The 21,642-nt window shown below is 39.1% G+C and overlaps 1 protein-coding gene and 1 non-coding gene across 2 annotated transcripts; one reads left to right on the forward strand and one right to left on the reverse strand.

Moving 5' to 3' along the window:
* Nucleotides 1-11,926: 11,926 nt before the first annotated feature.
* Nucleotides 11,927-12,631, reverse strand: LOC112769961 (uncharacterized). Its single transcript, XM_025814401.1, has one exon. It carries the CDS (start codon nucleotides 12,629-12,631, stop codon nucleotides 11,927-11,929), a length of 705 nt encoding a protein of 234 aa, XP_025670186.1.
* An 8,477-nt stretch (nucleotides 12,632-21,108) lies between these two features.
* On the forward strand, nucleotides 21,109-21,212 carry LOC112773445 (small nucleolar RNA R71). The gene has a single exon (XR_003187994.1). It is a non-coding gene; the product is annotated as a small nucleolar RNA R71 (small nucleolar RNA).
* The last annotated feature ends 430 nt before the right edge of the window (nucleotides 21,213-21,642 follow it).

The following is a 21,642-nucleotide window of genomic DNA, read 5'->3' on the forward strand; positions in this document are numbered from 1 at the left end:
CAACAAGAGTTTATAAACTAAATTGGAAAAATAAAGAAATCAATAAAAGAAGATAAACTAAGATATTAGATCAATAAAAGGTAGAAGAAAACTAAATTAAAGCAAGATAAAATTCGGACGCTAAGAAGAAATAAGACTAAAAACCTTAAAACTTAGAGAGAGGAGAGAGCCTCTCTTTCTAGAAAACCTACATCTAAAATCTAATGTGTGTGTGAATGAATGATTGGTGAATGATCCTCCCAGCTCCACTCTGCAACCTCTTGTCTTCAATTTCGGGCCTGAAACTAGGTCAAAAGCAGCCCAAAAATCACTCCCAGCGAATTCTGTTAATTGCAGCACGTGACGTTCGTCACGCGTACGCGTCAGCCACGCATACGCATCACTGAATCTTGCACCTGGCCACGCATAGGCGTCAGCCACGCGTGCACGTCATTTGTCTGCTGCACCAGTCACGCGTACGCGTGATCCATGCGTGCACATCGGCACCAGCTTCTCAAATCTTCAACTTCTTGTGTTCCCTCCACTTTTGCATGCTTCCTTTCCATCCTCTAAGCCATTCTTGCCTTGTAAACTCTGAAAACACTTAACACACATATCACGGCATCGAATAGTAATAAGAGAGGATTAAAAATTAGTGATTTTAAGGCCTAAGAAGCATGTTTTCAATCATAGCACAAAATTAGGAAGGAAACTTAAAAACATGCAATTTACATTAATAAGTGGGAGAATAATTGACAAAATTCACTCAATTCAATACAAAATAAACCATAAAATAGTGGTTTATCAGGCATCAACATCCTTTTATCCAAATTAAAATATGTACTATTCATATCATGCATTCAAATTCACAGATAAACAACACCACATCTAAGTAAATAAGACTATTCTTAAATATAAACTCACTTTTTTGTGCAATACATCACTTTCTTTCCTTTTTCTTTTTAGATTCAATCTTAGTGAGCAATACATGAGACATATTTTCAAATTAAAAAATAAACAACTGAATCAAACTAAAACCTAAAAAACTGAAAATACTACATATCATGCAACATATAAAGAAACGCAACAGAAAATAGGAAGATAATATATTAATAGCGGAAGGAAAATAGGAAGTGAGAAAGGAACTAAACCACCTCAGTCATCACGGTTGGTGTCTCTCTCCCCAGGCTGCAGTCCGTATGGTCCTCTCAGTCACCCATAATCCTGCCTCAGCTGAAAAAGTTCATGGCGCTGAGTCTCTTGCTCCGCCACAATCTGATGGAGAAGGATGTCGTGACTATCCTGTGTTATCCTCATCTACTCAAGAGAGGAAGTAAGTTGCTGTCAGTACTCCTGAGGTGGGAAGTAATGCCCCAGAGGTACAGGAGGCTGGTCTTGCTAAGCCTCCTTCTCGGCTTGCTCTCCTCTCTAGACCCTCTAGTACTCCCTCACATACTCCATGGTCTTCTTGGTGACTGGTCTCTCAATCGAAATAGGAAAATCATTCTCCACCTTCACCCTAGAAGCGTCACAGAGGTGGTAAATGAGGTACAGGACTCCCAATCTAGCATGTGAAGAGGGGTTGGATGCAACGCATTATATCTGATGTGCAATTATGTCTTGCACATTCACATACTCCTTGTTCATGATGCAGTGGATCAGTATGGCTCAATCCACAGTACATTTCGACCAGTTGCTAGTAGGCATAATAGACCTTCAGATGAAGTCTAGCCATCCCCTAGCCGAAGGAATGAGGTCGCTGCTCTTCAGTTGGTTCAGTCTAAAATCCAAACCCAACCTCGACTAGGCTCCTGGGAGGCAGATCTCAGCAAGCACTCGGTCCAACTTCTGGTTCTGGTTCACCCTTTCACTGTAGCTAGTCAAAGTATGCTCAGCAAGTGGCAACTGGAGGACTTGTTAGATGCTCCTTGGACTGAAATTCAATACTCCTCCTTTCACAAAAGTCTGATGATTCTTCTCATTCACCCCTTGGACATCCTTATAGGTGATCCAAAGGTTATCACAGAACTCTTGAACCATCAATTGCCCAACCTCAGTGTGCGGGTCACAGAGAAATTGCAACCCCACCTCTCAATTTGGAACCAAATTTTCGAATACTCGTCCAGTTTCAATGCAAATTTCACTTCCAGAATCACGACTCTCTTGGAAGTAACCTCAAAGAAGTGCTCCTCATGTAACTTGGAGCAGAACCTCCTTGAATCAAAAGAGCTGGTGGCCGGTTCATTGTCCTTTCTCTTTCTTGAAGTATCAGTGCTCTTTGGTGACATTGAAATCAAACAGAAGAAACGAGCAGCATGATAACACCAAACTTAAACGATTGCTCATTTCCGAGCAAAAATAAAATAGGACAAAGAGGAGGAAGAGAATGGAGACAGATAAGGCGTAGTGGATATAAGGGGTATGGAAATAAAATAAAATTAGAAAAGAAAAGGGAGGGGGAATGTGTGGTTGACGGTTGTGGTTTGGGGGGAAGGAATATGTATATGTTGTTGTTGTGGAGAATAGGGTGGAAGGGAACAAGTGGTTGTGAATTGGTTTGTGGTGAATGTAATGGAAGGAAGTTGTGATGGGTAATGTAGTGTGGGGGCTTACATAGAGGGGGAAAGGGGGTTAAGAAGGGTATGGAAAGGAAAAACAAGAAAAAAGGAGGGCTCGGTCAAGGGGAGGGGTTTGGGGAAGGGAGGAATGATTTGATGAGGGATATGGGGGTTGGAAATTGATTTGAAAAAGGATATGGGGATGGAAAGATGTCAGGGGTATAGGGGTTAGCAAAAAGTAGGGAGAATCACGAGTGATTCTCGTGTAAAATTGAAATTCCAAATCAAATTCCCTTGTTCTTCCTCCCTAGTGCCAAACGCTAGTGATGCGGCGCCTGGCCGAACCAAATTCTTCGTGTAAATCTCCCTTGGCGCCAATCGCCAGTGATGCGACATTTGGCGCCTAAATTTTTATTTTTTTATGAAAATACGGTGCCAAATGCCAGGGTGGCCAAGTTTGGTGCCACCCTGGCAAAATGGAACTCCTCTAATTACTTATTGGTGGCGCCAAACTTCATATATTCAAGTTTGGCGCCACCCCTTCCAAAGCCAACATCTCCAAATATGAGCACTTGGCGCCAAACTTGAGTTTCTCAAGTTTGGCACCACTCTTCCAGTAGCCAACTTCTTTAAACTTGTGCATGTGGCGCCAAACTTAAGATTCTCAAGTTTGGTGCCACCCTGACCAAACTACAAGTAAAAAGAAGGAAAACTATAAGAAATTAAAACAAACTAAATAAATTCAAAACAAATAGAAAATATAAGGATACAAATTATTGGGTTACCTCCAAAAAGAGCTTCTTTAACATCACTAACTTGACGGTCAGCTTTGCTAAGTCAGCAAATGAGCGGACCTCTAACAATCAACCTTGCCTCCAAGATAGTGCTTCAGCCTGTGGCCATTGACAGTGAACCTCCTATTAGAGTATTCTTCTTGAAGTTCCACATGACCATACAGAGACACTCAAAGTTCAGGAACTTTGTTGCCTAGTAACCTTTGTGCTCCAACTCCACTACTAAGTGACAGGCTTTGTCATAGACCAGCTGATATGGGACATGCTAATAGGAGTCTTGAATGCCGTCCGGTATACCTAGAGAGCATCTTCAAGCTTCCTAGCCCAGTCCTTCTGTGAGGTACTAACTGTCTTTTCCAGAATCCTCTTGAGTTCTCTAGTAGAAACCTCAACCTATCCACTTGTTTGTAGGTGATAGGGGTTGCCATTTTATGATGGACTCCATACTTCTACAGAAGAGAGTCTAGCTGTCTATTGCAGAAGTAGCTTCTTCCATCACTAATTAGTATATTCGGGACACCAAACTGGCTGAAAATATATCTCTAAAGAAAGCTCAGCACCACTTTGGCATCATTAGTGGGTAAAGCCACTGCTTCCACCCACTTGGATACATAATCAACCACCTCCAGAATGTAATTATTTGAATATGAGGGTAGAAAAGGTCCCATGAAGTCAATGCCCCACACATCAAATAATTCAATTCTAGTATTCCTTGTTGTGGCATCTCATGGTTGTTGGGCAGATTCTTAGCCTTCCGACACTTGTCACAATTCCGCACAAAGTCCCGAGAGACTTAAAAGAGAGTCGGCCAATAAAACCCGCTCTGAAGGACTTTAGTTGCTGTCCTCTCACCTCCAAAGCGGCCACTATACTCGGAACCATGACAATGCCAGAGAATCTATTGTGTTTCCTCATCTGAGACACAACGCCGGATAATACCATTTGAGCATATATTGAAAAGGTAAGGTTCCTCCCACAAGAAGTACTTGGCATCATTCAATAGCTTCTTAAATTGTTGTTTAGTGTACTCATTGGGGATAAACCTCATGGCCTTGTTGTTTGCAATGTTTGCAAACCACGGAGCCCTCTGAATGACAAAGAATTGCTTATCCAAAAAGGTCTCAGTCACAGGAGTGGGCTGTTGCATTCTCTTTTCAGGTTCAATCCTGAAAAGATGGTTAGCCACTTGATTCTCTGACCATTTTCTGTCTCTAATCTCAATATCAAACTTTTGAAGAAGGAGCACCCACCTAATCAATCTTAGTTTAACATCCTGTTTAGTTAGAAGGTATTTAAGAGCAGTATGGTTAGTGAAAATAATAACCACAGAACCAATCAAATAGGACCTAAACTTATCAAATGCATAAACTACAGCTAATAACTCTTTTTCTATAGTTGTGTAATTCTTTTGTGTGTCATTTAACACACAGCTAGCATAATAAATGACGTGCACAAGCTTGTCTTGTCTCTGTCCTAAGACAGCTCCTATAGCATGATCACTGGCATCACACATCAATTCAAACCGTAAATCCCAGTTAGGAAGAGCTATTATGGGAGCAGATACAAGCATAGCTTTCAGAGTCTCAAAGGCAGGCAAAGAATCATCATCAAAACAAAAAAGGAATGTCTACAACCAAGAGGTTGCTCAGAGGCTTAGCAATCTTAGAAAAATCCTTTATAAATCTTTTATAATAGCCTGCATGTCCCAAGAAACTTCGGATTGCCTTTGCATTAGTGGGAGGTGGTAATTTTTCAATTACCTCTACCTTAACTTTGTCAACCTCTATTCTGTTACTTGAATTCAGTGCCCAAGAACAATGCTCAGTTACCATAAAATGGCATTTTTTCCAATTCAAAACAAGGTTTGTTTCTTGGCACCGCTTCAAGACTAAGGAAAGATGTTTTAGGCAAGAATCAAAAGAATTACCAAAAATAGAAAAGGCATCCATAAATACCTCAATGAACTTTTCAACCATATCTGAGAAAATAGAAAGTATACACCTCCAAAAAGTCATTGGGACATTGTGTAACAACTTAACTTTTAGCACGTCATGATCGTACTAAGAATGAGGCGTTACTACTCTATTTTTCTTTTATTAGCTATTTAATATTGAGCCTCTACACGTTAACTGGTCGATAGTTTTTAAGAAAATCGAAATTTCTTTTAGTTTGGTATATACTTCAAGCTAAACTATGTCAAATAAACATATACTCACATAATTAATATTAATACATGATAATTATTCATGCAAGACTCAATTGCAAACCTACCCCCTCTGTAAAAATATAACACTCTAGAAACATCAAGGGCGAGGGGAATAAACCCAGAAGCAACTAGACAAACAAGTCTTCTATTCATTCGTAGCTTTCTAATTAGTCGTCCTATCTGTACCTCTGAAAAGGATTTTGAAAAACTTTAGGATGAGAACAAAGCGACACGTTCTCAGTAGGGAACATGAACGCCATAATAAACAGAGTAAATACAAATAGTTAATTCATATCACAAAAATAATTTTACTTAGAAACAGTTTTAACTCCCTTTCTTTAAATTACGTTACTTAGACAAAATCTTAGTCTCATTAACAATTCTTTATATGTAAACAACATTCCTCAAGTTACTGCAATATCTAAATAAGCTAGCATCACAAACAATATACCTAAATCCAACATATAAACATCACTCCTTAGAATTACAGAATTGAGACTAAGACAAGAAGAGTGGGGATGTCGGTGGCTCTGATGGTGGTGCACGACTCTGTCTTCCTCTCTTCCTCACGTCGTTCTCATCTCCATGACAGCGGCAGTAGAACTAGTGGCGACGGCAGCGGCGCTGCCTCCCTCTCTGGCCGCTGCATTCTCCTTCTCTCTTGTGTCTTTGCTTCTCTCGCGCTCTTCTTTTTCTCTCCTCCTCTTCTCTGTGACGGCGGCGATCCCTTCGGCTTCACGGGCGACAGTGGTGCGCGGTAAGCTGGCGGCACGGTGGAGCCTACCCCTCCCTTCCTTTTTCTCCCCGGCTTTGGTTCCCTCACTCTTTCAATCCCTCTTCATTTCTACCCTTCTGATTTCTTTCTTTCCTTTTTTTTTTTATGTAGGTGTGGGCGAAGTAAAAAGAAAAGGGAATGGCGGTGGGTGAGGAAGGGGTAAATGTGGCTCTTTGAGAAATGAACAAGTGTGGAAGTACGTGTGTGTTTTAGAAAGGTTAGAATTAGTGAAATTAGGGTTTAAAATTGGGGATTTAGGGTTTGAGTAGAGTATTGATTTAAAACCAAATTTAATCAATATGATTAATTTTAAGAATACTATTTATTTTTTAAATTATAAATTATTTTTTTAATTAAATACTCTAATTTAAGACTAGAGATAAATAAATAATTTTTTTAGTTCATAATATTAATCAAAACTTTTTTAATTTTTTTAATTTAAATTGTATAAAATTTTTATTTATTAAAACTTTAAATCCTTAATATGAAAATACTCAATTATTTAGAAAATTTTATTGAATTTAAAACTCAAAGTATAATAAAATTTATTTTAATTACATTTAGAGAAATAATTTTCTTTAAATAAAATTATCAACAATTATCATAAATAAACTAATAACTTATTATTTATTTTTTTAAAAGCTGGGGTTGTTATATCCTACCCACCTTACAAAAATTTTTGTCCTTGAAAATTGATATAAGATGGAAAAGATTTATTTCAAGCCCACTTTCAAAAACATCAAAGAAAAGAAACAAAAAGGTTTAACATATTCAGTTTTTCAAATGTGAAAGAAATCATATCTCATGAAGATGACAGAAAAGGTGTAGTGTACTGTGGAGATTTAGAAAGATTCTTAAGATTAGACTCTAACAAGGATGCACATAATAATGACAGGTAAATAGCAATAAGGATGAATATTCCGAAAGGTTCAAGTAATAATTAGGAACATACTCAAGTAAGGATATGTATGAACAACAAGTTATGGTCAGAAGATATTCAAAACACATCCCAAGAAGAATTGGAAACAAAGAATTCTACTGCAAGCAATCAAGGAAGAGATTTACATCAGCACGAATAAGAATTATACATTGAAACGAAGCCAACTCCTAAAACTTAACTTCTAACGTCCCCAATCCCCATGATTCGCATTACTTATTAACTCTATTTTGTCCATGACAACCTATTAGTGTTTCCATATACATAAATTATTAGTATTAAGTTGGCCAGACTTAATACCATAAGGTATGCAATGGTAGGCTAACAGCTTTAATCAACAGACAGTCATGCATATAAAATCTAACTCTTGTCATTATGACAAGTTCCATCGCATGACAGACACTCAGAGTTTGCAGTAAAGCATAATCAGTCCCTTCCCAAGGCTCTACTAGAACGAACTGCTCTGATACCATAGTGTAACACCTTAATTTTTAGCACGTCATAATCGTACTAAGAATGAGGCATTACTACTCTATTTTTCTTTTATTAGCTATTTAATATTGAGCCTCTACACGTTAACTGGTCAATAGTTTTTAAGAAAAACGAAATTCCTTTTATTTTGGTATATACTTCAAGCTAAACTATGTCAGATAAACATATACTCACATATTTACTATTAATACATAATAATTGTTCATGCAAGACTCAATTACAAACCTACCCCTCTGTAAAAATATAACACTATAGAAACATCAAGGGCAAGGGGAATAAACCCAGAAGCAACTAGCCAAATAAATCTTCTATTAATCTGTAGATTTCCAATTAGTCGTCTTGTCTGTACCTCTGAAAAGGTTTTTGAAAAACATTAGGGTAAGAACAAAGCCACATGTTCTCAGTAGGGAACGTGAACACCATAATAAACAGAGTAAATACAAATAGTTAATTCACATCACAAAAATAATTTTACTTAGAAACAGTTTTAACTCGCTTTCTTTAAATTACGTTACTTAGACAAAATCTTAGTCTCATTAACAATTCCTTATATGTAAATAACATTCCTCAAGTTACTGCAAGATCTAAATAAGCTAACATCACAAACAATATACCTAAATCCAACATACAAACATCAATCCTTAGTACATTAATTATTAAGACCACAGCACAAGTAAAGTATCAAATCAAGCACACAAGCAAGTCACCAAAACAACACCACAATCACAGATAAACAAAATAAAACAAACACAATCAAATGTAAATATGCAAATAAGATGATTCATGCCTGTTTCTAGCGCAGGCCATGAGCTCATGCGTCGGTTGTCTACCCGCAACCCGACGTTATTCGAAGTGAACCCCGAATATGGTTTCTTTGCTGTGTCAGTTAGACACCTTGGCATCACGGTTACCCGTGTCAGTTAGGCCTTATCATAATAGCATTTTAAGGTGCATCATAGTAAGAAATAGTGCTATTAGTTAGGCGAATATTCTCGCATTAGCAATCTCAGGCTATTAGTTAGGCGGGCACTTTCGCATTAGCAGTTTGGCACAAGGCCCGTTTAACATACAATTCTCAATTATTTATTTCATTCTTTACTTCCCTTTTCTTTTCATCTAAGTACCCTGTCCATTCTTTAATTCTCACTTTCTTTTCTTTCCATTATGCCTCCACTTCACCTTACAGCTAAGTATACCTCTGCATCACCGCTTAGCTTTAAACGTGTCCTAGGGATAACCTACACACATTTGTTTAACTAAGCTGTTACATTCTGCCAAATTTGCACATATCCTTTGAGTCTAAATCAAGTTTTACCACGTTTGGATTAGAATTGAATCCGATAGCCAACTTAATTAAATCTGCTGCCACACTGAAGAGAATTCAGAAAAAATACAACAAGCAGCTCTGTTTTTGATAAATTCATGATAAATCCAATTCTAATTCGATACTTCCATATTTTGGTGAGAATACACTTAACACCCCAAAGTTTTAGGACAAATAAATTCTAGATCCATAGTACCTCATTTGGTTAATTAAATGTCAGTTGGAAATGCTGCTCTCTTTCTTTAAATTAGTTTTGAATTTCCTGTGAACAGTTCAGCTTCCAAGAGTTATAACTAACTCTACAAAATAGCAATGGAAATAAAATTTGTACTCACTTAAAATAGACTGATAGATATTTAAAATTTTTTTGGAAGCAACTCAAAATTCCAAACAAAATAAAAGTTATAGCATCTGGAATTTGGTACTGCAGAACTAGAAAACCAAAAAATTCTACAGCAACCACTAAACTTCAAAAATTTATAGATTCCAAACCACCTGGCCGAATTCCTTGAACTTTTTATGGAGAATTCTTGACTTCTTTAAGTTTGACAAAAAAATAATTTTGATCGAAAATTATGTCTAGATTTCTCCCAGTTTTTATTTTAAATTGCTGCCAATTATGCAAAAAATTCTGCATTAAGTAATTTTAACAACCCTTCATACCATATTTTATATTCAAGCCTAAAATTCCTCTAAAACCACAATTATAATTTTCTTTAGACTAGCCGAATTTGACCAAGAACACTTAATTCAATATATCACGATTTCATATCATAAGGGCAACGTAATCATATTATCACAACATCCATTCTTTAGCATCTCATCTATCACAACATATCTCAAGTTATGATTCATCAAATAAATTTTCAGTAGCCATCTCAATATTCCATACTCACAATCATCATCAACAAGTACTAGCAGCAAGTATAACTTCAAAATACATAACATCATCTATAATTACTACATGAAATCATTAAACCAATCACCAATCACAGCTATGATTCAACTCAATTCCAACAATTATTCACACAAAGCAACCATAAACTATTTACAATTACTCATTTAATTTTATTGGCATTCATAATTTAAAACCTTTATTTTTAAAATAAATCCCCTACCTCAGTTAGTCAAAATCGCCGAATTTAAATGCGACAATCCCCTTTCTTTTTAATCCATGGCAGCAGCAACTCTAGCAATTCTATAGTGGCACAAACATCCTCACTCAAAACGGCCCCAGCAAAAAAATAAGAGGAGTAATATGGCCGTGCTAAAACAGAGACATGCTATTGAAATTAAAATAAGAATTTGACAAAGGAACAACATTTAAACAGAACAAAGGTATAATCATGGTAGGTTCAAGAGTTACAGAATTGAGACTAAGACAAGAAGGGTTGGGATGCCGCTGGCTTTGATGGTGGTGCACGACTTTGTCTCCCTCTCTTCCTTGCGTCATTATCTTCTCCATGGCAGCGGCATTAGAACCAGTGGCGACGGCAGCGGCGCTACCTCCCTCTCTGGCTGCTGCATTCTCCTTATCTCTTGTGTCTTTGGTTCTCTCGCACTCTACTCTTTCTCTCCTCCTCTTCCCTGTGACAGCGGCGATCTCTTTGGCTTCACGGGCGGTAGTGGTGCGCAGCGAGCTGGCGGCATGGTGGAGCCTCCCCTCCCTTCCTTTTTCTCCCGCGGCTCTGGTTCTTTCACTCTTTCAATCCCTCTTCATTTCTACCCTTCTGATTTCTTTCTTTCTTTTGTTACGTAGGTGTGGGTGAAGTAAAAAGAAAAGGGAATGGCGGTGGATGAGGAAGGGATAAACATGGCTCTTTGAGAAATGAACAAGTGTGGAGGTACATGTGTGTGTTTTAGAAGGGTTAGGACTAGTGAAATTAGGGTTTAAAATTGGAAATTTAGGGTTTAAATAGATTATTGATTTAAAACCAAATTTAATCAATATGATTAATTTTAAGAATACTATTTATTTTTCAAATTATAAATTATTTTTTTAATTAAATACTCTAATTTAAGACTAGAGATAAATAAATAAATTTTCTTTTAGTTCATAATATTAATCAAATATTTTTAATTATTTTAATTTAAATTGTATAAAATCTTCATTTATTAAATCTTTAAATCCTTAATATGAAAATACTCAATTATTTAGAAAATTTTATTGAATTTTAAACTCAAAGTATCATAAAATTTATTTTAATTACATTTAAAAGAATAATTTTCTTTAAATAAAATTATCGAAAATTATCATAAATAAACTAATAACTCATTATTTTTTTTAAAAACTGGGGTTGTTATACATTGCACAGTCTAATCGGCATCTTTCGGTAAGCAAACACTCCAAAAGGGCAAGTGAACGTCGTCTTCTCTTGATCTTGAGGGTCTACAGCAATTTGATTATAGCCAGAATATCCATCTAAAAAACAATAAAATTCATGGCCAGGTAACCTCTCAAGCATCTGATCAATGAAAGACAAAGGGAAGTGATCTTTCCTTGTTGCAGTATTGAGCCTTCTGTAATCAATACCCATATGCCACCTCGTGACGGTCCTTGTGAGAATAAGTTCATTCTTCTCATTCTTGACCACTGTCACCCCTCCTTTCTTGGGAACCACTTGCACAGGATTCACCCCGTGGACTGTCAGAAATTGGGTAAATTCTCCCAACTTTCCAAAGCTTCATTACGTCTTTCTGGACCACCTCTTTCATGGTTGGATTGAGTCGTCTTTGTGGTTGCACAACTGGTTTAGCATCATCCTCAAGAAAGATCTTGTGAATACACTTAGCCGGACTAATCCCCTTCAAATCACTAATGGTCTGCCCAAGAGCTGTTTTATGGATCTTGAGCACTTGTATCAAGCTTCCCCTTCCTCATGTCTCAGAGAGGAGCTAATGATCACTGGATAGGAATCTTGCTCGCCTAGAAAAGCATACTTCAAAGAGGGAGGCAAGGGTTTCAACTCAAGCTTCGGAGGCCCTTCCTCTATATCAGGCATGTGTGACACCTTCTCTTGAGGTGGTGAATCATCAATCTCAAGCAAACCATCCTCTGAAGGGGGTTCCAAAACACCATCAAGCTCTTTGGCATCAAAAATCTCTTGAATCAGTGGCTCAATAAGATAAACTCTCATACACCCCTCAGAATCACTAGGGTGTTGTAGAGCCTCAAGCACATTAAGGACAATATCTTCTTCATTGACTCTCAGAGTCAACTCACCCTTGTGCACATCAATAAGGGCTCTCCCTGTAGCTAAATAGGATCTTCCTAAAATAATGGAGGCATTCTTGTCCTCTTCCATATCCAGTATGACAAAATTAGCAGGAAAAATAAAAAAAAGTCCTACTTTCACCAGTAAATTCTCAACAACTCTAAGAGAAAATTTAATTGCACGATCAACAAGTTGAAGAGAAATACGAGTGGGTTTTACCTCATCAATTTTGAGCTTTCTCATCAAGAAAAGTGGCATGAGATTGATGCTAGCTCCAAGATCACATAATGCTCTCTGACTAGTAATGTCTCCAATGGTGTAAGAAATTAGAAAGCTTCCCGGATCTTGCATCTTCTCAGGGAGATCCTGCTATATAATTGCACTGCATTCATTTGTTAGCACCACTATTTTACTCTCTTTCCAGTTCCTCTTGTTAGTCAACAACTCCTTCATGAACTTAGTATAAAAAGGCATTTGCTCAAAAGCTTTTGCAAAAGGAATGTTGATTTGAAGCTTCTTGAAGACCTCTAAAAATCTTGAAAAATATTTTTCTTTGGTGGCCTTCTGAAACCTCTGAAGATATAGCATCTTTGGCTTGTACTCAAGTGCTGGAGACTTCACTGGATGTTGCTCAAGATCAACTGAAAAGGGGTTATCCAGATGCCTTAGAGGGGCATGCTCTACTCTGTCCTCAGTCTTCTCCTAAGCTTCTTTTTCAACCAGCTCCTCACTAACTTTTGCTTCTGAACCTGCTACCTTACTACTTCTCAGATGTATGGCCATGTACTCTTCCTTTGGGTTAGGCATTGTGTCACTGGAAAGAGTATTAGAAGGCCTCTCAGGTGCTTGCTTGCTCAACTGACCCACTTGAATCTCCAAGTTTCTGAATGAAGCTCGGGTTTCCTGCATAAAATTGTGGGTACTCATGGAGAGCTCTGCAACTATAGATTCCAAGTCAGAAGATTTCTAAAAAAGTGGAAGTGCTTGACATTGTTGAGAGGGCTGAAACTGACGATTGTTGTTGAAGTTATTCTGATTAAAATTGCCTTGAGGAGAAGTGTTCATACCCTGGGTCGAGCTGTCCGACCCGGGTTGTTTAGCGACAAGTCGACCGACCTCTTTAGGTCAGGACTATCCGACCTCTTCTCAAAAGAGGTTGGCCAAATCACCAGGAAAGCCCAAAAAGGGCCCAACAGAGGAACACGACCCAAATCCAAAGGCAGTCCAAGCCTATAGAGATAAGGGCGGTTCCCTTGAAGATAAGAATGACCTCACTCAAAGATAAGATAAGATAAGATAACTATCTTATCTCCAGAAAGGTCACTCCACACTACTATAAATACACTGGAGCACCCAGGTATAACTCATACTCTGATTCTACAAAATACCTGCTTAATACCCTTGCTAACTTAAGCATCGACGTCCCTTGCAGGTACCACCACCCTCCAGTGACAAAGGATCAGCAGCATAGTCAGCCCAACAAGTCAGACAAAACCGCTCTAGCCGCCACCCACCAGCCGGACGTGTCAGCTCCGACTAGTACATAAGATCTCGTCCGAGATCGACCTACAGTTTCAGGTAACCATCGGAACATTGGTGCCGTTGCCGGGGAACCTGGAAGTCATCCCACCATCATGGCGGATAATCTTAACAACGACCACGACTCTGATCTAGAAGACAGAATGCCGCACAAAAATGCGGACACTACACCAAAAGATACTCCTCAACCTAACAAAGACAAGAATTCGCCAAACGTGGAAGCCATGGAGGCACTTCAAGACCTCCTAAACCAACTCGAAAAAGAGGTGGAGCATCAACGAGAAGCTGAGAGAGACCTACGAAGGGAAGTTAGGCGATGCCGCGAGTTAGAGGACAAGCTCCTAAAACTCGAAGCAGATATCAAGGCCAAAACCACTCGATACGGTCATGAAGATAGCCCCTGTAAGGACCAAGACCCATTCACCAAAGAGATCATGAGGACCAAAATCCCAAAGGACTTCAAACTTTCCGACATGACTTTATACGATGGCACAGCAGATCTCAACCATCTTCTCAGTAATTTCAGAAGTAGAATGTACCTTACCGACGCCTCAGATGCAGTTCACTGCAAAGCCTTTCTGACTACTTTAACAAAGACAGCAATTAAATGGTTTGACAATCTACCCCCTAGGTCCATCTCAAGCTTCGACGACTTAGCCAAGAATTTTCTGGCCAGATTCTCCATCCAAAAAGACAAAGCTAAGCACGCCCCAAGTCTATTAGGAATCAAGCAAGGAGATCGGGAAACTCTCCACAGCTACATGGAAAGATTCAACAAAGCATGTCTGGACATACAAAGTTGGTGCGCAGAAATCGTGACGGTTCCATTCCTTGGTAACGGCGCTGAAAACTTTATATGCACGTTCATAATCTTAATTCTTTGTCACAACTTCGCACAACTGACCAGCAAGTGCACTGGGTCATCCAAGTAATAAACTTTACGTGAGTAAGGGTCGATCCCACGGAGATTGTCGGCTTGAAGCAAGCTATGGTCACCTTGTAAATCTCAGTCAGGCGGATTCAAATGGTTATAGAGTTTTAATAACTAAAAGATAAATAAAACATAAACTAAGATAGAGATACTTATGTAATTCATTAGTGAGAATTTCAGATAAGCGTATAGAGATGCTTTCCTTCCTCTGAACCTCTGCTTTCCTGCTGTCTTCATCCAATCATTCCTACTCCTTTCCATGGCAAGCTTTATGTAGGGCATCACCGTTGTCAATGGCTACATCCCATCCTCTCTGTGAAAATAGTCCAATGCGCTGTCACTGCATGGCTAATCATCTGTCGGTTCTCGATCATACTGGAATAGGATTTACTATCCTTTTGCATCTGTCACTACGCCCAGCACTCGCGAGTTTGAAGCTCGTCACAGCCATCCCTTCCCAGATCCTACTCGGAATACCACAGACAAGGTTTAGACTTTTCGGATCTCAAGAATGGCCATCCATGGGTTCTAACTTATACCACGAAGATTCTAATATCTCGGACTCGGTCCTCTGTATTAGATATCTAAGAGATATTCATTCTAGCTTGTTTGCATGTAGAACGGAAGTGTTTGTGAGGCACGCATTCATAAGTGAGAATGATGATGAGCGTCACATAATCATCACATTCATCATGTTCTTAGGTGCGAATGGATATCTTAGAATAGGAATAAGCTTAAATTGAATAGAAAAATAGTAGTACTTTGTATTAATTCATGAGGAACAGCAGAGCTCCACACCTTAATCTATGGTGTGTAGAAACTCTACCGTTTGAAAATACATAAGTGATAATGGTCCAGGCATGGCCGAATGGCCAGCCCCCATGAAAGTCTAAGATAGCATAAAAACTAATCAAAGATCCCCTTACAAAGATAGTAAAAAGTCCTATTTATACTAAACTAGTTACTAGGGTTTACAGAAATGAGTAAATGATGCAGAAATCCACTTCCGGAGCCCACTTGGTGTGTGCTTGGGCTGAGCAATGAGCTTTACACGTGTAGAGGTCTTTCTTGGAGTTGAACGCCAGTTTGTAACCTGTTTCTGGCGTTTAACTCCACTTTGCAACCTGTTTCTGGCGTTTGACTCCAGAATGCAGCATGGAAATGGCGTTCAACGCCCGTTTACGTCGTCTATCCTTAATCAAAGTATGGACTATTATATATTTCTGGAAATTCCTGGATGTCAACTTTCCAACGCAATTGAGGGAGCACCATTTGGAGTTCTGTAGCTCCAGAAAATCTACTTTGAGTGCAGGGGGTCAGAATCCAACAGTATCTGCAGTCCTTCTTTAACCTCTAAATCTGATTTTTGCTCAAGTTCTTCAATTTCAGCCAGAAAATACCTGAAATCACAGAAAAACACATAAACTCATAGTAAAGTCCAGAAATGTGAATATTAATTAAAAACTAATAAAAATATACTAAAAACTAACTAAATCATACTGAAAACTATGTAAAAACAATGCCAAAAAGCGTATGAATTATCCGCTCATCACAACACCAAACTTAAATTGTTGCTTGTCCCTAAGCAACTGAAAATCAAATAGGATAAAAAGAAGAGAATATACATAAATTCCAAAATATCAATGAAACTTAGCTCCAATTAGATGAGCGGGACTTGTAGCTTTTTGCCTCTTGAATAGTTTTGGCATCTCACTTTATCCATTGAGGTTCAGAATGATTGGCATCTATAGGAACTTAGAATTTAGATAGTGTTATTGATTCTCCTAGTTAAGTATGTTGATTCTTGAACACAGCTACTTTATGAGTCTTGGCCGTGGCCCTAAGCACTTTGTTTTCCAGTATTACCACCAGATACATAAATGCCACAAACACATAATTGGGTGAACCTTTTCAGATTGTGACCCAGCTTTGCTAAAGTCCCCAATTAGAGGTGTCCAGGGTTCTTAAGCACACTCTTCTTTTTGATTTGGACCTTGACTTTAACCGCTTAGTCTCAAGTTTTCACTTGACACCTTCACGCCACAAGCACATGGTTAGGGACAACTTGGTTTAGCCGCTTAAGCCAGGATTTTATTCCTTTAGGCCCTCCTATCCACTGATGCTCAAAGCCTTGGATCCTTTTTTATTACCCTTGCCTTCTGGTTTTAAGGGCTATTGGTTTTTTGCTCTTGCCTTTTGGTTCAAAGAGTTTTTGGCTTTTTCTGCTTGCTTTTTCGTTTTCTTTCTCTTTTTTCGTCATTTTTTTCGCAAGCTTTTGTATTCACTGCTTTTTCTTGCTTCAAGAATCATTTTTATGATTTTTCAGATTATCAAATAACATGTCTCCTTTTCATCATTCTTTCAAGAGCCAACATATTTAATATTCATAAACAACAACTTCAAAAGACATATGCACTGTTCTAGCATTCATTCGGAAAATAAAAAGTGTTGCCACCACATCAAAATAATTAAACTAGTTTCAAGGATGAATTCAAAACCATGTACTTCTTGTTCTTTTGTAATTAAAACATTTTTCATTCAAGAGAGGTGGTGGATTCATATTCATAACTTTAAGGCATAGACACTTAGACACTAATGATCATGTAATAAGACACAAATATAAATAATCATAAAGCTTAAAAATTGAAAAATAGGAAAATAAATAAACAAGGAGATTAAGGAATGAGTCCACCTTAGTGAGGGTGGTGTCTTCCTCTTCTTGAAGAACCAATGGTGCTCTTGAGCTCCTCTATGTCTCTTCCTTATCTTTCTTGCTCCTCCCTCAAGGCTCTTTGATCTTCTCTAATTTCATGGAGGATGATGGAGTGCTCTTGGTGTTCCACCCTTAGTTGTCCCATGTTGGAACTTAATTCTCCTAGGGAAGTGTTGATTTGTTCCCAATAGTTTTGTGGAGGAAAGTGCATCCCTTGAAGCATCTCAGGGATTTCATGGTGAGGAATCTCCTCATGCTCATGTTGAGGTCCATGATCTCTTGTTTGCTCCATCCTTTTCTTAGTGATGGGCTTATCCTCTTCAATGAGGATATCTCCCTCTATGTCAATTCTAGCTGAATTGCAGAAGTGGCATATGAGGTGAGGAAAGGCTAACCTTGCCCAAGTGGAAGACTTGTCAGCCACCTTGTAAAGTTCTTGAGGTATAATCTCATGAACTTCCACCTCCTCTCCAATCATGATACTATGGATCATGATGGCCCAGTCTATAGTAACTTAGACCGGTTACTAGTAGGAATGATTGAGCGTTGAATGAACTCTAGCCATCCCCTAGCCACTGGTTTGAGGTCATGCCTTCTTAGTTGAACCGGCTTGCCTCTTGAGTCAATTTTCTATTGAGCTCCTTCCTCACATATGTCTATGAGGATTTGGTCCAACCTTTGATCAAAGTTGACCCTTCTTGTGTAGGGGCGTGCATTTTCTTCCATCATTGGCAAGTTGAACGCCAGCCTTACATTTTCCGGACTGAAATCTAAGTATTTTCCCCGAACCATAGTAAGCCAATGCTTTGGATTTGGGTTCACACTTTGATCATGGTTCCTTGTGATCCATGCGTTTGCATAGAACTCTTGAACCATTAGGATCCCGACTTATTGAATGGGGTTGGTGAGAACTTCCCAACCTCTTCTTTGAATCTCAAGTCGGATCTCCGGATACTCATTCCTTTTGAGCTTGAAAGGAACCTCAGGGATCACTTTCTTCTTGGCCATAACTTCATAGAAGTGGTCTTGATAGACCTTTGAGATGAATCTCTCCATCTCCCATGACTCAGAGGTGGAAGCAATTGCCTTCCCTTTCCTCTTTCTAGAGGTTTCTCTGGCCTTAGGTGCCATAAATGGTTATGGAAAAACAAAAAGAAATTTTTTTACCACACTAAACTTAAAATGTTTGCTCGTCCCCGAGTTAAAGAAGAAAGAAAGAAGTAGAAGAAGAAGAGAAATGGAGGAGAGGGAGTAGGTTTCGGCCAAGTAGAAGAAGAGAGGGTTGTGTTGTGTGAAATAGAAAAAGGAATGAGGGGTTTAGGGTTCGGCCATTTAGGGTTGGGTTTGGGAGGAAAAATATTTTGAATTTGAAGGTAGGTGGGGTTTATGGGGAAGAGAAGATGGATGTGAGTGGTGAGGGGATGATGGGAAAGAGTGATTGAAGTGATTGGTGAAGGGCATTTGGGGAAGAGAGTTATGAAAAGGTGTGAAAAGGAGAGAATAGGGTTAGGTGGGGATCCTGTGGGGTCCACAGATCCTGAGGGGATCCTGTGGGTCCACAAATCCTGAGGTGTCAAGGATTTTTTTGATCCATGTACCCTTTAGACGTGTAAAACGCCCTATACATGCAATCCTGGCGTTTAACGCCAGACTTCTGCCTGTTTCTGGCGTTAAACGCCACTTCCATGCTCTGTTCTGGTGTTTAACGCTAGGTAGATGCTTGTTTCTAGCGTTAAACGCCAGCTTGGTGCCTGTTTCTGGCGTTAAACGCCAGACAGATGCTTGTTTCTGGCGTTTAAATGCCAGACTGTTCTCCTCCAGGGTGTGCTGTTTTTCATTCTATTTTCACTCTGTTTTTGATTTTTCAGTAGTTTTTGTGACTTCACATGATCATCAACCTAAAGAAAACATAAAATAACAATGGAAAATAAATAAATATAATTAGATAACATTGGGTTGGCTCCCAACAAGCGCTTCTTTAATGTCAATAGGTTGACAGTAAGCTCTCATGGAGCCTCACAGATGTTCAGAGCAAGGTTGAAGCCTCCCAACACCAAACTTAGAGTTTGACTGTGGGGGCCTTGGTTGACTCTGCAGTGAGAGAAGATTTTCATGCTTCCTCTCCATGGTTATAGAAGGAGATCCTTGAGTTTGAAACACAAGGTTGTCCTCATTCAGTTGAAGAACTAACTCTCCTCTGTCCACATCAATCACAGCCCTTGCTGTGGCTAGGAAAGGTCTTCCAAGGATGATGGATTCATCCTCATCCTTCCCAGTATCCAGGATTATGAAATCAGCAGGGATGTAAAGGCCTTCAACCTTTACTAGCACGTCCTCTACTTGTCCATAAGCCTATTTTCTAGAGTTGTCTGCCATCTCTAATGAGATTCTGGCAGCTTACACCTCAAAGATTCCCAGTTTCTTCATTACAGAGAGTGGCATGAGGTTTATCCCTGATCCAAGGTCACATAGAGCCTTCTCAAAGGTCATGGTGCCTATGGTACAAGGTATTAAGAACTTTCCAGGATCCTGTTTCTTCTGAGGCAATCTCAGTTGATCCAGATCACTTAGTTCATTGATGAGCAAGGGAGGTTCATCTTTCCAAGTCTCATTACCAAATAATTTGGCATTCAGCTTCATGATTGCACCAAGGTACTTGGCAACTTGCTCTTCAGTGACATATTCATTCTCTTTAGAAGAAGAATACTCATCAGAGCTCATGAATGGAATAAGGAGGTTCAATGGAATCTCTATGGTCTCTAGATGAGCCTCAGATTCCTTTGGTTCCTCAGAGGGAAACTCCTTGTTGATCACTAGACGTCCCAGGAGGTCTTCCTCACTGGGATTCACGTCCTCTCCCTCCCTTGTAGGTTCAGCCATGATGGTTAAATCAATGGCCTTGTACTCTCTTTTTGGATTCTCTTTTGTATTACTTAGGAGAGTCCTAGGAGGGGTTTCAGTGACCCTTTTACTCAGCTGGCCCACTTGTGCCTCCAAATTTCTAATGGAGGACCTCGTTTCCTTCATGAAACTTAGAGTGGCCTTAGATAGATCAGAGACTATGTTTGCTAAGCTAGATGGATCCTGCTCAGAGCTCTCTGTCTTTTGCTGAGTGGATGATGGAAAAGGCTTGCTATTGCTAAACCTGTTTCTTCCACCATTGTTAAAGCCTTGTTGAGGCTTTTGTTGATCCTTTCATGAGAAATTTGGATGATTTCTCCATGAGGGATTATAGGTGTTTCCATAGGATTCACCCATGTAATTCACCTCTGCTATTACAGGGTTCTCAGGATCATAAGCTTCTTCTTCAGAAGAGGCCTCTTTAGTACTGTTGGATGATTCTTTCAATCCATTCAGACTCTGAGAAATTATATTGACTTGCTGAGTCAATATTTTATTCTGAGCCAATATGGCATTCAGAGTATCAATTTCAAGAACTCCCTTCCTCATAGGTGTCCCATTATTCACAGGATTCCTTTCAGAAGTGTACATGAACTAGTTATTTGCAACCATATCAATAAGTTCTTGAGCTTCTGTAGGCGTTTTCTTTAGGTAAATGGATCCACCTGCAGAATGGTCCAGTGACATCTTTGATAACTCAGACAAACCATCATAGAATATATCCAGGATGGTCCATTCTGAAACATGTCAGAAGGACACTTTTTGGTCAGTTCCTTGTATCTCTCCCAAGCTTCATAGAGAGATTCACCTTCTTTGTGTCTGAAGGTTTAAACATCCACTCTAAGCTTGCTAAGCTTTTGAGGAGGAAAGAACTTGGCTAAGAAAGCCGTGACCAGCTTATCCCAAGAGTTCAGGCTATCTTTAGGTTGAGAGTCCAACCATACTCTAGCTCTGTCTCTTACAGCAAATGGGAAAAGCATAAGCCTGTAGACCTCGGGATCAACCCCATTGGTCTTAACAGTATCACAGATCTGCAAGAATTCAGTTAAGAACTAAAAAGAATCTTCGGATGGAAGTCCATGAAACTTGCAGTTCTGTTGCATCAGAGAAACTAATTGAGGTTTAAGCTCAAAATTGTTTGCTCCAATGGCAGGGATTGAGATGCTTCTTCCATGTAAATTGGAATTTGGTGCAGTAAAGTTACCAAGAATCTTCCTTGCATTGTTATTATTTTCGGCCATGTCTCCTTCTTTTTCGAAAATTTCTGTCAGATTTTCT

The sequence above is a fragment of the Arachis hypogaea genome, chromosome 18 (genome assembly GCF_003086295.3).
Source record: "Arachis hypogaea cultivar Tifrunner chromosome 18, arahy.Tifrunner.gnm2.J5K5, whole genome shotgun sequence".
Taxonomy (NCBI): domain Eukaryota; kingdom Viridiplantae; phylum Streptophyta; class Magnoliopsida; order Fabales; family Fabaceae; genus Arachis; species Arachis hypogaea.

Excerpts from the sequence above, each read along its gene's own strand:
- LOC112769961 (XM_025814401.1), bottom strand. The coding sequence starts at position 12,631 with ATGCAAGATCCGGGAAGCTTTCTAATTTCTTACACCATTGGAGACATT.